The 14482-nt window shown below is 43.0% G+C and overlaps 1 gene segment (V, D, J or C); it reads right to left on the reverse strand.

Annotated features, from left to right (window-relative positions):
* LOC128772901 (immunoglobulin heavy variable 1-69-2-like) overlaps positions 1 to 1430 on the reverse strand; it is a 72563-nt gene extending 71133 nt beyond the window's left edge. The window contains 1 exon segment of the V gene segment in view: positions 1349 to 1430. Within this exon segment, the coding sequence occupies positions 1349 to 1394 (46 nt within the window).
* Positions 1431 to 14482: the final 13052 nt, after the last annotated feature.

Genomic DNA, 14482 nt, shown 5'->3' on the forward strand with positions numbered 1-14482 from the left:
ATCGGTTCATAGGTGTCTAGATTAAACATTGTTTCTGTGGTTGTCTGTGATGTTGTTTGAAGAAGAGATTGATATTTGCTTTCATGGTGTCTTGGTAAGTGGGCATCATCCAATCCATTAAGGTTATGAATAGAATAAAAATAAAAGTGAAGCAAATTCTCTCATTTTTACTTCTTGTGTGCCTGCTTGAGCTGTAACATTGGCTTTCTCTTGCCCTTGGAATGAAAGTTAAACCATCAGGTCCCCACATTCTCAGACTTGACACTAGTTTGGAGTCAGATGAGAATTACACCACTGACTTTACTGGGTATCCAGCATGTGATAGTATATCATGGGACATCTCAGCCTATTTAGTCATGTAAGCCAATGTGCTATGTGTTCTGTTCCTCAGGATTATCCTGACTAATACATGTAGATGCTTTTTCTCTTGTAGTTTCAAGTATTTGAAGAAAGTTGTAACACATATAAAGTCCTGAGAAGCAAAGTGACATGAATGAAGTGTCATGTTGTTTGAATGGGACAAGAGCATGGTGAGGATAACGAGGAGCTATGGGATCCTGTGGTCCCAGCTGCAAAGTGAGCACACCTGGGACTCCTGTAAATGTTCAGTTGATGTGCTTCAGGATATGTGTAAACCATTGATATTTGGTACAAGGGTAAGCAATTGTAAGAGACTCTATCTCTTGTTCATGTAAGTATAGTTTTCTTAGTCAAACAAACTTGTAAACCAGACAAAAGTATGTAAGCACAGAATCATATGTCCAGAGAGGCTTGCTGGGGGAAAGTTCTATATGGAGAGGAAACCCCAGGCCATGACAAAAAAACTTCCAGCAACCTCTATCTGCACCTTCTCCTGGGACCACAAACAGAATGGTGCATAGTGTGCACCCCCCCAGTGGTCCTGATCTTCTACAGGGCGGTTTGTGTCTGGGCTCACACTGACAACCCCTCACTGTGTCCTTGCACAGTAATACATGGCCGTGTCTGCAGACCTCAGACTGCTCAGCTCCATGTAGGCTATGTTTGTGGATGTGTCTGCCGTCAGGGTGACTCTGCCCTGTAACTTCTGCACATAGCTTGTAGCACCATCTTCAGGGTCAATGCTTCCCATCCACTCAAACCCTTGTGCAGGAGCCTATAGCATCCAGTGCATGTAGTAATCAGTGAAGCTGTATCCAAATGCTTTGCAGAAGATCTTCACTGATGCCCGAGGCTTCCTCACTTCAGCCCCATACTGCACCAGCAAAACCTTGGAGTGCACACCTGTAGAGAGGGGACAAAAGTGGATGAAATCAATGTTGACTGGTCCTGGTCCTCTCCTCTGTCCAGGGAATTGGGTGACCCTTACCTGTAGCCACTGCCACCAGGTAGAGAATTCTCCAGCTCCAGTCCATTGTGAGGGGATGTGTCTCAGGGTCTCCAGTACAGGATGGCGTTTTACTGTGATGCTCTCAGGGCACAGACACACCCATACTTAACCTAGTGATCTTATGATTATTTGCATAGTCATGAGACAGAGTATTTCATACACAGGACAAGAACCATCTAGAGAATGTCACAGGGACCGTGCACATTGGGACTCAGAAGGCACCAGTCTAATCCTTGTTTGAGGACATGGGTCCTTGGCCAGGTTCCTGAACTGTGTGCAGACTGAGCTCCTGCCACTGAGTGATAAAACCTTACAGGAAATTCTCCCCATTGTGGACCAGTATTGAATGAGGCAGAGACCACCTGAACCTGTTGTTGGCTCTGATATCTGAACGTCTTATTCCTGGATAAGCGTGTCTCCAAACTGCTGCACAAAATGGGGTAATAAATGCATCCTGGTTTCCATCTCTTAGATGAAGATATCTGCAAGCCCTGGACTAGCAGCATCTTCAAGTGTCTTCTCACTGCCTGAGTTCATTAAATGCTCTGATGGAACAGGATATTTAAACACCCTTTAGCATCCCTCATTTACTCATATTTTAGATTGCTTTCTGGAAAGGGAAACACTGGCTTCTGACAGGAAAGCCTTCCTCACCCCTTGTGCACCTACTCACCTGGGGTAGCAGTCTGGTGCTGGGTAGTACTGAAAGGCCCCTGCAGTCTAGGCCCGGCCCTGCAGGGAGGTTCCTGTCAAGACTCACAGGACATTTATTACAGTGTCTCTACTCCAGCATTACATGGTGGAGGGGAGCAGAATATGCCACCCCAAATATTCCACTGGAATAAAAGATGCTTGAGAAACAGCCAGTGCAGAGACACACTGACCATCCTTTGTTCCCTAAACAGAATATAAATCTCCCATGTGAAATACACCCTTTTTGTACCAGGAGGAGAGAACTGTCCTTAGCACTAGAAAAAGGAATTTAGGCCTCAGAATGCTGTGCAGAGAAACCTTAGTTCTTCACTAGTGTAGTAACACTAACCACCCATCATTGTATTGACCATCTTCATAAATATTTTGTTTATTTTGTAAAACTTAAGGAGCTCTTCGCTTTGCTGACTTCTTTTTGTTCATATTTGTAGGGGTCTCTTATACATACACAATTAAAGTTGTGTTTCTCTGATAGTTTGTCTTATGACAACTTAATTATTAAACCAGATAAATAATCCAGAAGGGAAAAATAGAAATTTTCCTGCCACCACATTGTCTGTGCTATGCCCTCAGAGGCTCTTCCAGTGACACCATAGGCTGTGCTAGTGTCTCAAAATAGTGTCCTGGCTTTGTGAAAACTGCACTCTGAAGAGAGACCCAAATCACAGGTTTATGAACCCACTAGGGAGTCCCTTCCAGGGAGCCTCAAATGCACTGATGCAGTCCACACTCATGGTGAATCCAGAGACTCTGGGGACTTTGGGGGTAGCATCTTATCTCCTGTAGGTTCCTGTGGTTGAAAGTCAGGTCTGAATATATCTGCTCATACAGTCACGAGTAGCTCACAGCCTGCTGCATATCTACTCTCCAATACAACCTACACACGGTAGCTGATATTAGCAGTGTGGATCCCATATTTGCCCTTTTGGGTAGTGCCACAAAACTCCTTTAGTTTTTCCAGGGGACCTGTAATACACACTTGTTGGGTCAGATCCCTGTGCTTGAGTGTTAGAGAAGCATCTCTGTGATGGGGTGTCCCTTCTGGAGGTCAGTCCCTGTTTCACTGTGCAGATGAACTACATGATACCTGACGTGTATCCTTTGTTCATGTTTCCAGAACAAAAATGCTGCATGTAAAAAGCCACAGGAGAGGAGATGCATCCACTTCTCGTTTGGTTGAAATAACTCCTCACTAGAGCTTGATGTTGTGCATGGAGAAGCCTCCTGGGTGTCCTCAATGGTGAGAAGTACTGCAGGGCCTGAGAGGATTTGGGCGATTGCAGGAGTGTCCCCTCCTCCATCCAGTACACAGGACCTTGCACCATTGTGCCTGACAGCACACCCACTGAGATGGATGGTGCGTGTCTTCCTGCAGCCCTGGCTGGGCCCTGGATCTATTCCCACTTGTGGTTGTGTAGTGAAGAAAAAGTTCTCAGACACAAGATTGGGCAGACGTGCAGGGCTGTCTCTGTGAGAAAGCAGCAGCAGCAGACTGCTCATAGCCTTTATTTCATATTTCATTAGGTAGAAGAATCAAAGAATATCAAAGCAGTAAGAGAACACAAAGGATCTTAGTACTTCAGACAGACATATGTCTAGTGGCTACGTGAAGGCATGAAGGGAGTGTGTGTGTGGTTTCAAGGAATGTCAGGGAACTCCATCAGGCGCTATATCTTAACTGTCCTTTGGGGCATCACAGGTCTCTGTATCTCATAACGCTATTGCATTCGAAGGCCTTGAGACCATAACATTGCTGACATTTCTGCTATTGCCCCATTCACCCTCCATGACTTACAATACACTCTCTAGTAATAAGTGCACCTCTCCCCACTTTTGTTTTTCAGTTGTAGAAACAAAGGTCATGGTGGAAATGGTATCTGGGTATTGGCAAAGAACACCTTAGGTGATTTGGTAGAGGAACAGAGGGAAATTATCATTTTGAAGACTGAAATGAAAAACAAGATCATCAATAATATTGTAATAATACTAAGCCAAGAAAGAAGATTGAACCCATAGTACTAGTTTTGTTTTGTTTTTTTTTTTTTTGTTTTGTTTTGTTTTGTTTTTGGCTGATCCAATCAGAAATGTCATTGAGAGTGTCAATCGTTGCTTTTTGCTTTTCTTGTTGAAGCTCTCGGAATTGTTTTTGTAACTTCATTTTAAAGTTATCCATAGAGGTAGTTACGGGGTGAATTAGATGCTTGATTGAGGTAACAGTGTATTGTTCCCAAGACTCATAAAGACCCAGGGTGACACAATTAGTATTGAATCCCGAGTCACATATGAGTTGTGATTGGGTCTACAAAGCCTGTTGACATTTTCCTAGCCAGGCAACAGTGGCTTCTAATGCCTGAAGTTGGGGAAGGATTAATCCTCATTTGCTCTTCTAAATCTAATTTTGTGTTTTGTATATATTGATTTACATGATGTTTCTTCTGTAAAGAGATGGTTAGAGAGGCGTCTGTCATGGCTGCTGTTGCTGCCATCAATGTAACGGCCAAAATAGCAGTCAATAAAATGCCCAGAAATCGCTTGGTTCTTTTTCTCTCTTTTAATGCAGAGACAGGTTGTTGCAATGGAGACCCCCCCCCTTTCCAAAGTCAATGTAATTGGACCATTAACCAGGGTTGTGCCTTTTGTTTGGCAACATAAACAAAGGTTACATGTAACTGTGATATGTGTGTAGTAGAGAAACAGGGGTCACCCATTTTTGTTTCCTATGAAAATAGTGTATTTTTCATTAAAATCTGGAGTTGCAGTTGTAAGCAAAAATATATAGTCTTGTAGTACATATATGAGCGCTGTTTATCTCAAAACTATAGGACCAGTTAAATTTGCCACATATAAATGTAGTGGGACCATGTCTAAATTTTCTTTGAACAAATGGTAGGCTAATCCTCCAAGAGGAAGTTTTTTTTTTCTTTTTTCTTTTTAATTTTCTTTTTTTATTTTTTAAAATTTATATCCAAATTAGTTAGCATATAGTAACAATGGTTTCAGGAGTAGATTCCTTAATTCCCCTTACCCATTTGGCCCATCCCCCCACCACAATCCCTCTAGTAACCCTCAGTTTGTTCTCCATATTTATGAGTCTCTTCTGTTTTGTCCCCCTCCCTGTTTTTATATTATTTTTGTTTCTCTTCCCTTATGTTCATATGTTTTGTCTCTTAAAGTTCTCTTATGAGTGAAGTCATATGATATTTGTCTTTCTCTGACTGACTAATTTCACTTAGCATAATACCCTCCAGTTCCATCCACATAGTTGCAAATGGCAGGATTTCATCCTTTTTGATTGACGAGTAAAACTCTGTGTATATATATATACCACATCTTCTTTATCCATTCATCCATCTATGGACATTTGGGCTCTTTCCATGCCTTGGCTATTGTTGGTAGTGTTGCTATAAACATAGGGGTGCATGTGTCCCTTCAAAACAGCACACCTGTATCCCATGGATAAATGCCTAGCAGTGCAATTGCTGGGTCGTAGGGTAGTTCTATTTTTAGTTTTTTGAGGAATCTCCATAGTGTTTTCCAGAGTGGCTGCACCAGCTTGCATTGCCCCCAACAATCAAAAAAGATCCTCTGTCTCTGCATCATCGCCAACATCTGTTGTTGCCTGAGTTGTTAATGTTAGCCTTTCTGACAGGTGTCAGGTGGTATCTCATTGTGGTTTTGATATGTATTTCCCTGATGATGAGTGATGTTGAGCATTTTTTCATGTGTCGGTTGGCCATCTGGATGTCTTCTTTGGAGAAATGTCTATTCATGTCTTTTGCCCATTTCTTCACTGGATTATTTGTTTTTTGGGTGTTGAGTTTGAGAAGTTCTTTGCAGATTTTGGACACTAACCCTTTATCTGAGATGTCATTTGCAAATATTTTCTCCCATTCTGTCGGTTGCCTTTTAGTTTTGTTGATTGTTTCCTTCGCTGTGCAGCGCTTTGCAGATTTTATTTTGATGAGGTCCCACTAGTTCATTTTTCCTTTTGTTTCCCTTGCCTCCAGGGACGTGTCGAGTAAGAAGTTGCTGCGGCCCAGATCAAAGAGGTTCTTGCCTGCTTTCTCCTCGAGGATTTTGATGGCTTCCTGTCTTACATTGAGGTCTTTCATCCACTTTGAGTTTATTTTTGTGTATGGTGTAAGAAAGTGTTCCAGGTTCATTCTTCTGCATGTTGCTGTCCACTTTTCCCAGCACCACTTGCTGAAGACACTGTCTTTATTCCTTTGGATATTCTTTCCTGCTTTGTCAAAAATTAGTTGGCCATATGTCTGTGGGTCCATTTCTGGGTTCTCTATTCTGTTCCATTGATCTGAGTGTCTGTTCTTGTGCCAGTACCATAGTATCTTGATTATTACAGGTTTGTAGTACAGCTTGAAGTCTGGGATTTTGATGCCTCCTACTTTGGATTTGTTTTTCAAGATTGCTTTGGCTATTCGGGGTCTTTTCTGGTTCCATACAGATTTTAGGATTATTTGTTCTATCTCAGTGAGGAATGCTGGTGTCACTTTGATAGGGGTTGCATTGAATATGTAGATTGCTTTGGGTAGTCTTGACATTTTAATTTCTTTTTTTTTTTTTTTTTTAATATATGAAATGGCCTTTTGTAGCAACATGGATGGAACTGGAGAGTGTGATGCTAAGTGAAATAAGCCATACAGAGAAAGACAGATACCATATGGTTTCACTCTTATGTGGATCCTGAGTCTTGACATTTTAATATTTGTTCTTCCTATCCAGGAGCAAAGAATCTTTTTCCATTTGTTTGTGTCTTCTTCAATTTCTTTCATAAGCTTTCTATAGTTTTCAGTGTATAGATTTTTCACCTCTTTGGTTAGATTTATTCCTAGGTATATGGGTTTTGGTGCTACTGTAAATGGAAAATATTCCTTGATTTCTCTTTCTGTCGCTTCATTGTTAGTGTATAGGAATGCAACCGATTTCTCTGTGTTGATTTTATATCCTGCCACTTTGCTGAATTCATGAATCAATTCTAGCAGTTTTTTGGTGGAGTTTTTGGTTTTCCACATAGAGAATCATGTCATCAGTGAAGAGTGAAAGTTCGACCTCCTTTTGGCTGATTTGGATGCCTTTTGTTTCTTTGTGTTGTCTGATTGCAGAGGCTAAGACTTCCAATACTGTGTTGAATAACAGTGGTGAGAGTGGACATCCCTGTCTTTTTCCTGACCTTAGGGGGAAAGCTCTCAGTTTTTCCCCATTGAGGATGATATTAGCGTTGGGTCGTTCATACATGGCTTTTATGATCTCCAGGTATGCTTGTTCTATCCCTACTTTCTTGAAGGTTTTTATCAACAAAGGATGCTGTATTTTGGCAAATGCTTCCTCTGCATCTATGGAGAAGATTATATGGTTCTTGTCATTTCTTTTATTGGCGTGATGAATCACATTAATTGTTTTGCAGATATTGAACCAGCCCTGCATCCCAGGTATAAATCCCACTTGGTCGTGGTGAATAATTTTTTTAATGTATGTAGGATCCAGTAAGCTAATATCTTGTTGAGGATTTTTGCATCCATGTTCATCAGGGAACATGGTTTGACTCCCTCCCTCTCTAACTTTTTTTTTCCTTCCCCTTCTCCATGGTCTTCTGTCAAGTTTCTCAGGATCCAAATAAGAGTGAAAACATATGGTGTTTGTCTTTCTCCATATGACTAATTTCACTCAGCACAACACTCTCCAGACCCATCCACGTTGCTACAAAAGGCCATATTTCCTTCTTTCTCAATGCCAGGTAGTATTCCATTTTGAATAGAAACCACGATTTCTTTATCCATTCATCAATTGATGGGCATTTAGACTCTTTCCATAATTTGGCTATTGTTCAAAGTGCTGCTATAAACCTTGGGGTACAAGTGCCCCTATGCATCAGCACTCCTGTATTCTTTGCGTAAATTCATAGCAGTGCTATTGATGGGTCATAGGGTAGACCTATTTTTAATTTTTTGAGGAACCTCCACACTATTTTCCAGAGTGGCTGCACCAGTTGGCATTCCCACCAACAGTGCAAGAGGGTTCCTGTTTCTCCACATCCTTGCCAGTATCTATAGTCTCCTGATTTATTCATCTTAGCCACTCTGACTGGGGTGAGATGGTATCTGAGTGTGATTTTGATTTGTATTTCCTTGATGAGGAGCTATGTTGAGCATCTTCTCATGTGCCTGTTGGCCATCTGGATGTCTTCTTTAGAGAATTGTCTATTCATGTTGGTGGGCGGGGCCGCAGTCAGACCTGATGTCTGCCCCCAGCCCACCGCTGGGGCCACAGTCAGACTGGTGTGTACCTTATCTTCCCCTCTCCCAGGGGCAGGACTCACTGTGGAGTGGTGTGGCCCCTGTCTGCGCTGCTTGCACACTTCCAGGCTTGTGCTGCTTTGATGGGATCTGGCATATTACCTGGGGTGTATCCACAAGGTGCACAGTGGCGGGAGGGGCAGGCTTAGCTCCCTTTGCCATCAGTGGGAAGTGCCATCAGGGCTCGCTTTGCCATCAGTGGTCCCCTGTGGGAGGGGCCCTGCAGCACCATGAGGGAGGCAGACCTGCCAGACGGATGGATCCACAGAAGCACAGCACTGGGTGTTTGCGTGATAAAAGCAAGTTGGGTGACAGGAACTGGTTCCCTTTGGGATTTCGGCTGGGGGATGGGAAAGGGAGATGGCGCTGGCCACTGCCTTTGTTTCCCACCAAGCTGAGCTCTATCTTCCAGGACTCATCAACTCTCCCTCCAGGTGTCTTCTTGCTTTCCCAGCTCTCCGAGAGCAGAGCTGTTGACTTTTAGCATCCCAGATGTTAAACCCCACTGTCTGTCAGAACTCATGGAGTCTGACCCCTCCGCTTTTGCAACCCAGACTTTGGGGGCTGTGTCTTGCCAGGCGGTCTGCCCCTCCACTGCCCTGGCTCCCTCCCAACCATCCATATAGCATGTACCGCCTCTCTGCCCTTCCTACCCTCTTCCGTAAGCCTCTGGTGTGTGATTGGCCCTGGAGAGTCCGTTCTGCTAGTCTTCTGGAAGTTTTCTGGGTTATTTAGGCAGATGTGGGTGGAATCTAAACCATCAGTATGATAAGGTGAGCCCAGCATTCTCCTACGCCGCCATCTTCCCCTCTCTTCCCAAATAGGAATATTTTTAGTAGAAATTGAAAGTAAAAATGAAGTTTTGGTCTCTTGCCCCCCAAACGCAGGCTATAGGACAGCCAGCGAGGCATCTGAATGCCCTTGCTGTGGTTCAGCTCCTTCTTGGGAAATACCACCTCAGAGGAGATGTAGCATCATGAGGGACGACCTTGAGAACCTTGGACAGGAGCCAGCACTGCCCATAGTGCAAACAACAAGAGGGGTGCCCTCAGGGTGACCTGGCCCTCTGCCAGCCTCATGCCCCTGCTCAGGGACATCTGCCAGTGAGAATGGATAAATGGAAGATCCTCAGAAAAGCCAGGTCTAGATCATCTGACAGAAGAGAGGGCTGTGCCAGGTGGCTAGAACCCTGCACCTGGGGGCCACCTGTGGGCTTAGGTATAAGTCCCAGGGTGTGGCATTGGGTGACCCTGCTCATCAGTTCAGCTGGGGTGGGTGTGGGAGAGGCAAGTGGGCCATGGTCAACAGTGTTCACATGGACATGGGTAGGGACTTGGACCCAGAGACATGGCTCTGTTCAACACATTCCATCTTTCCTCAAGCTAGTGAATATGGGATATGCAGTTTTAGCACCCTGAACTTCTCTAACAATTCCACGTTCTGTGGTACTGCTGGGTCACTTTCTATGAATGACTACTTTTCCTCATTATGGAGACCAATGCTTCATACTTCCTTGGGATGTGGAGGTGGACATTGCCAATTTTACCTTTATAGGTGATGAAAAAAATTGCTTTGTAATTTTCTGTGTCTTATTCTGGTTGGCTATTAGTTTGCAAGCCATTTGATCCTTTTGGTTGTTACTTTGAAGCTTCCTCTGAGTTTACTGAGGAAACATTTCCAGTATTCTGTGTCATGATTGGTGAAGTACAAGGTTGTATTTTAGTATTTTCTTATTCCAGCTGGGGAGAACAGAAACTACTGCTGACCACGTGTGAGCCCCGGGATCTTTTTCCCTCTAATCCTTTCTTGTGATTCTTTCCTGGCTTCTGGCAGTCTCCTCCTATGCATGTGGGGTTCCCTCCTCAGCTGGAGACACAAAGGGGCTGTCCGCTGGTGCCCAACTTGAGAGGAAGAGTGAATGTCCCCACTAGTTTTAAAATGCCTGCCTTCCTTTTACACAAAAACCAGATAGGGATACCATAACACACCTAAAAACTACATGGGCAAAAATCTCCTTGACCTTGGTCTTGGAAATAATGTTTCAGATATGACTGCAAATGCACAGTCAATGAAGACAAAAATCAGTTAGTGAGAACACATCAAACTAAAAATCTCCTGCTTAGGAAAAGAAACATTCACCAAAGAAAAAGACATTTTACAGGGATGGAAAAAAATGTAAAACATGTGTGATATGAGGTTCATATCCAAAATTTAAAAAAAGCTCATACTGCTCAATATTATAACAAGCAACCCAATTAAAAAATGGGGGAGTAGAGGACTTGAAAGGGCATATTTCCAAAGTCCATGTACAAACGTCCAGCAAGTGCATTAAAAGGTGCTTAACATCACTCATCACCAGAGACATGCAAATGAAAGCCACAATCCCATAACACTTCACACCTGTTATTATGGCTGTTACCATCAGACAAGAGATAACAAATGCTTGTGAGCATGTGGAAATAAGCAAACCTGGTACGCTGTCCCTAGGAATGTAAACTGATGAGGTTACTACTGAAAACAATATGGAGAGTTCTCAAAAAAATGAAAAACAAAAGTATGGTTGTGCCCAGCGATCCCTTTTCTGAGTGATATACACAGGGGATGAAGTCACTATATCAGAGATATTGTGCACCCCATGTTCATTTCAGCATTATTCTCCATAGCTGAGACACTGAAAAAAACTAACTGTTCATCAAGAGATTAATAAAGAAGATGTGAGATTAGATAGATGGATGGATGGATATAGATAGATAGATAGATAGATAGATAGATGATAGATTTCATCCATATAAAAGTTAATCGTGCCATTTGTGACTACATGGATGAAGCTTGAAGACATTATGCTAAGTTAAATTAGTCAGACAGAGAAAGACACATTCTGTATGATCACACTTACATGTGGAGTCTAGAAACATCAAATTCACAGAAACAGAGTGTGCAATGGTGGGTTCCAGGGACTGAGGGGCAGGGAAAATGGGGGTGGTCGAATTGCTCAGTGTGTCCAAACTTCCAGTTAGAAGATAGACAAAAAGCTTCCATGGATCTATTGTACAGTAAGATGACAATAATTAATATACATAATGTATATTGAAAGTTGCTTGATGTTCTTACCATAATTAGCTGAAGAATGTATTGACTAACTTCAACTTGGTAAACATTTTGCATTATATACATGTATCAAGGCATCATATTGTACAACTTAAACTTACATAATGTTATATGTTGATTATATCTCCATAAAGCTGGGGCCAAAAAAAAAAGGTATTCTTAGAAGACATTCCTATACTATACATTTGGCTAGCAATAATTTAACTATGCATGGACATGACTGAAAATCATACAATATATGATATTAACCCTAAAGATGTTTTATGCACAGAGAAGATTTCATACAAGTGTGCATGTGTCTGTGTTGGTGGGAATAATTTCATGTGATTCTGTACACCCATAGAAACAACAACCATAACAACAGGTGTTAGGACGATGTTAGGACATGCTAATGCCATGACTGTGTTAGAGAATGTAATGCCTGAAACGGTTCCTGGATTTGCCTTTCCATTATGGATTTAGCCAGACCAAGGAACTCACTTCAGCACATAGACAAACTACGTACTTGCAAAGACTTGGGGGTGATAATTAGAATTTCATACCCCACATCATCCTCAATCATCACAGAAGAGGGCAATGAAGATATGAGGATTAGGAGAACAGATACAGAACATGAAAACATAGACACAGAAGTCCTTCAGGAAAAATCCGCCTGGAAACTGGTCTGGAACGTCCAGAATCATTGTCCTTGGCCCTTAATAAGATTCACAATGCTCCAAATAGCAGGCAGGGACTGACCCCCTTTGCAATAGTATTTTAGAAAGGAATCCTTAACCCTTGCATTACTGATTGAGTGAATTTTATGATAACTTATATGACCAAGTTGATGCCATGCATATACATGTCCAAGAACTAACTGGTACACTTGGGTCGTATCATCCACAGACAATAAGAACATGGCCTCTGCCACTGACAAGCCTTGCCACGCTTTCTACAGAATACTGGAAGCTCATCAGGTCTTCAGAGAGCACCCAGTGCCACCTCGCTGGGAAGGACCTTATGGCGAACTGCTAACCAACTACACTGCCATCAGAATTAGGGAAAGATGCCTCTGGATTCACGCAAGCTGCACAAAATAGTTCCGCAAAATGCCATCGTCAAGACCCTTGATGGCCATCCCCATGACAACCATAGGTAAGGATTCCTAGAGCCAATTTCCAGGCTCTGGAAGCACATGGCATCACATAGTAGGTCACGGATCAAAAAACTGCATTTCCACCCAGTTTCATTTTCTGGCTCTTTCCTTTCAGGAAAAAAAAAAAAAAACCCTTTTTAAAATGGAGCCTACCCTTTCCCTACTATTTAAAGACTGACTACGTTTCCTTCTCTCCCTCTGACCCTCTACAACTGTCTGTCTTTCAGACTGCATCTGCCCCATTCACCTGTGTAGTTATCTCAACAGGTCAGACACAGACCCCTACACCAGTTTTCCAAGTCCCGGCTACAGTAAATAATCAGTCTGATTGTCAATTGTTTTGATATCAGGATAGCAAGTAAGCCCCTGAAGTAGTGTTTTTTCCTGCCAATGCAAGCAGGTGAATGCACCATGTGGATGGAAATGGAAGGGTGCTGTATCCACAACCAGAACTGCAATGTCACTCTGCTTTTCCTTCCACTGCATTTATTGGGACCACAACTTTGATGGAAGCTTCAGGATGGTCCTTTGCTCAGGTGAATTGTTGGGAGAGAATAGTTCCCTTTGCATGAAGACAAGCATGGTGATGTGCTCTCTCTTGGTGACATAGCAAGGCAACCTGGTGCCAGATGGCCAATAGGTGCTCCAGCATAACCCCCATGGCACAAACACTTTCCACATAACAAAATGTTTCATTGGAACTCAGACCACCCGTGCATGAACTGACATAGCTCAGCCACTTCCAGGTAAGTCTGCCTAACAGCACAAGTCATGTGAAAGTAGACCGAAAATCTGGAGTAGCTCAATCAGGTGACAAAACCCACCTTATAGCTGCTGAAGGACTGCAGGCATCGCATGTCTCACATACTTGCAGTAATTCATGAGAATTGACCAGTGATAGTGGGCCTCAATTGCCAGAGAAGGGGGAATTCATGACAGGCTCCACATGAGCTGGTCAGGCTAACATCTTGGAACTCTTTGGGCTGTTAGGAATTCTGAAGACAGCAGGTTAGAGATGTACTGGTTGAGAGCAGACTGTGGCTGGGGCTCCTTGGTCATTGATGCTGAATGGGACATACTGGCTAGCTCAGTAATGGCAAAGTCTCCTCTGTGGCCCTTTAGATACCCTCACTACCTAGACAGTCTTGGGAATGTGAGCCATCTTATGGACAGCTGGGCATTTACATTTCAGTATTTAACTGTAAAGCGCCACCTGTTAGGAGGGAGCTTTAATGCTTGTAAAATGGGTGGGCTGAAAGGAGAAATGGTGTGTTTAATGACCTGCTCCTTCAATAAATTTTGAATTATGGACTGCAATAACTCATCCTCTATTGCACACAATATTGATGTATATGTCCTGAGTTAATCGGGTGTGGGTGGTGCAAGTTGCAGTCCTAAAATCTCCTTATATGTTGCTCCCCCCAGGAAGGCCAGGCACTGGGTTTGTTCCCACTGGCCTTGATGGCTTATGAGGTCATCCACACCATTAGGAAGACAGTGTAGGGTCAAAGGGGCTACCATTGATAAAAGATTCAGTAAAGATTCTTCCAATGGTGACATCTAAGGAATATTGAGACACTTCTATTATCCCTCCCTTTATACTTTGTAAGATAAAGGGCACCACACTTGTATTTGGAGGGGTTCCTGGGAAGCACTGTACCTTGACTTCAGGGTCAATGAGAGAAATAAAGTGTCTATATCTGTGTCTTACAGGGTAATTACAGAAGTATACAGGCAGCTGTCCCCTGAAGAAGGACATACACCATGAACCTCCAGGTCCCTAGGCAGGGCCTTGGCATCTTCCCACCCACTGGGATCCCAGCTCACCCTACCAGGGCTGTCATGTCC

This window comes from Panthera pardus, unplaced genomic scaffold, assembly GCF_024362965.1.
Source record: "Panthera pardus isolate Hobbes unplaced genomic scaffold, ASM2436296v1 HiC_scaffold_24, whole genome shotgun sequence".
In the NCBI taxonomy this organism is placed as follows: domain Eukaryota; kingdom Metazoa; phylum Chordata; class Mammalia; order Carnivora; family Felidae; genus Panthera; species Panthera pardus.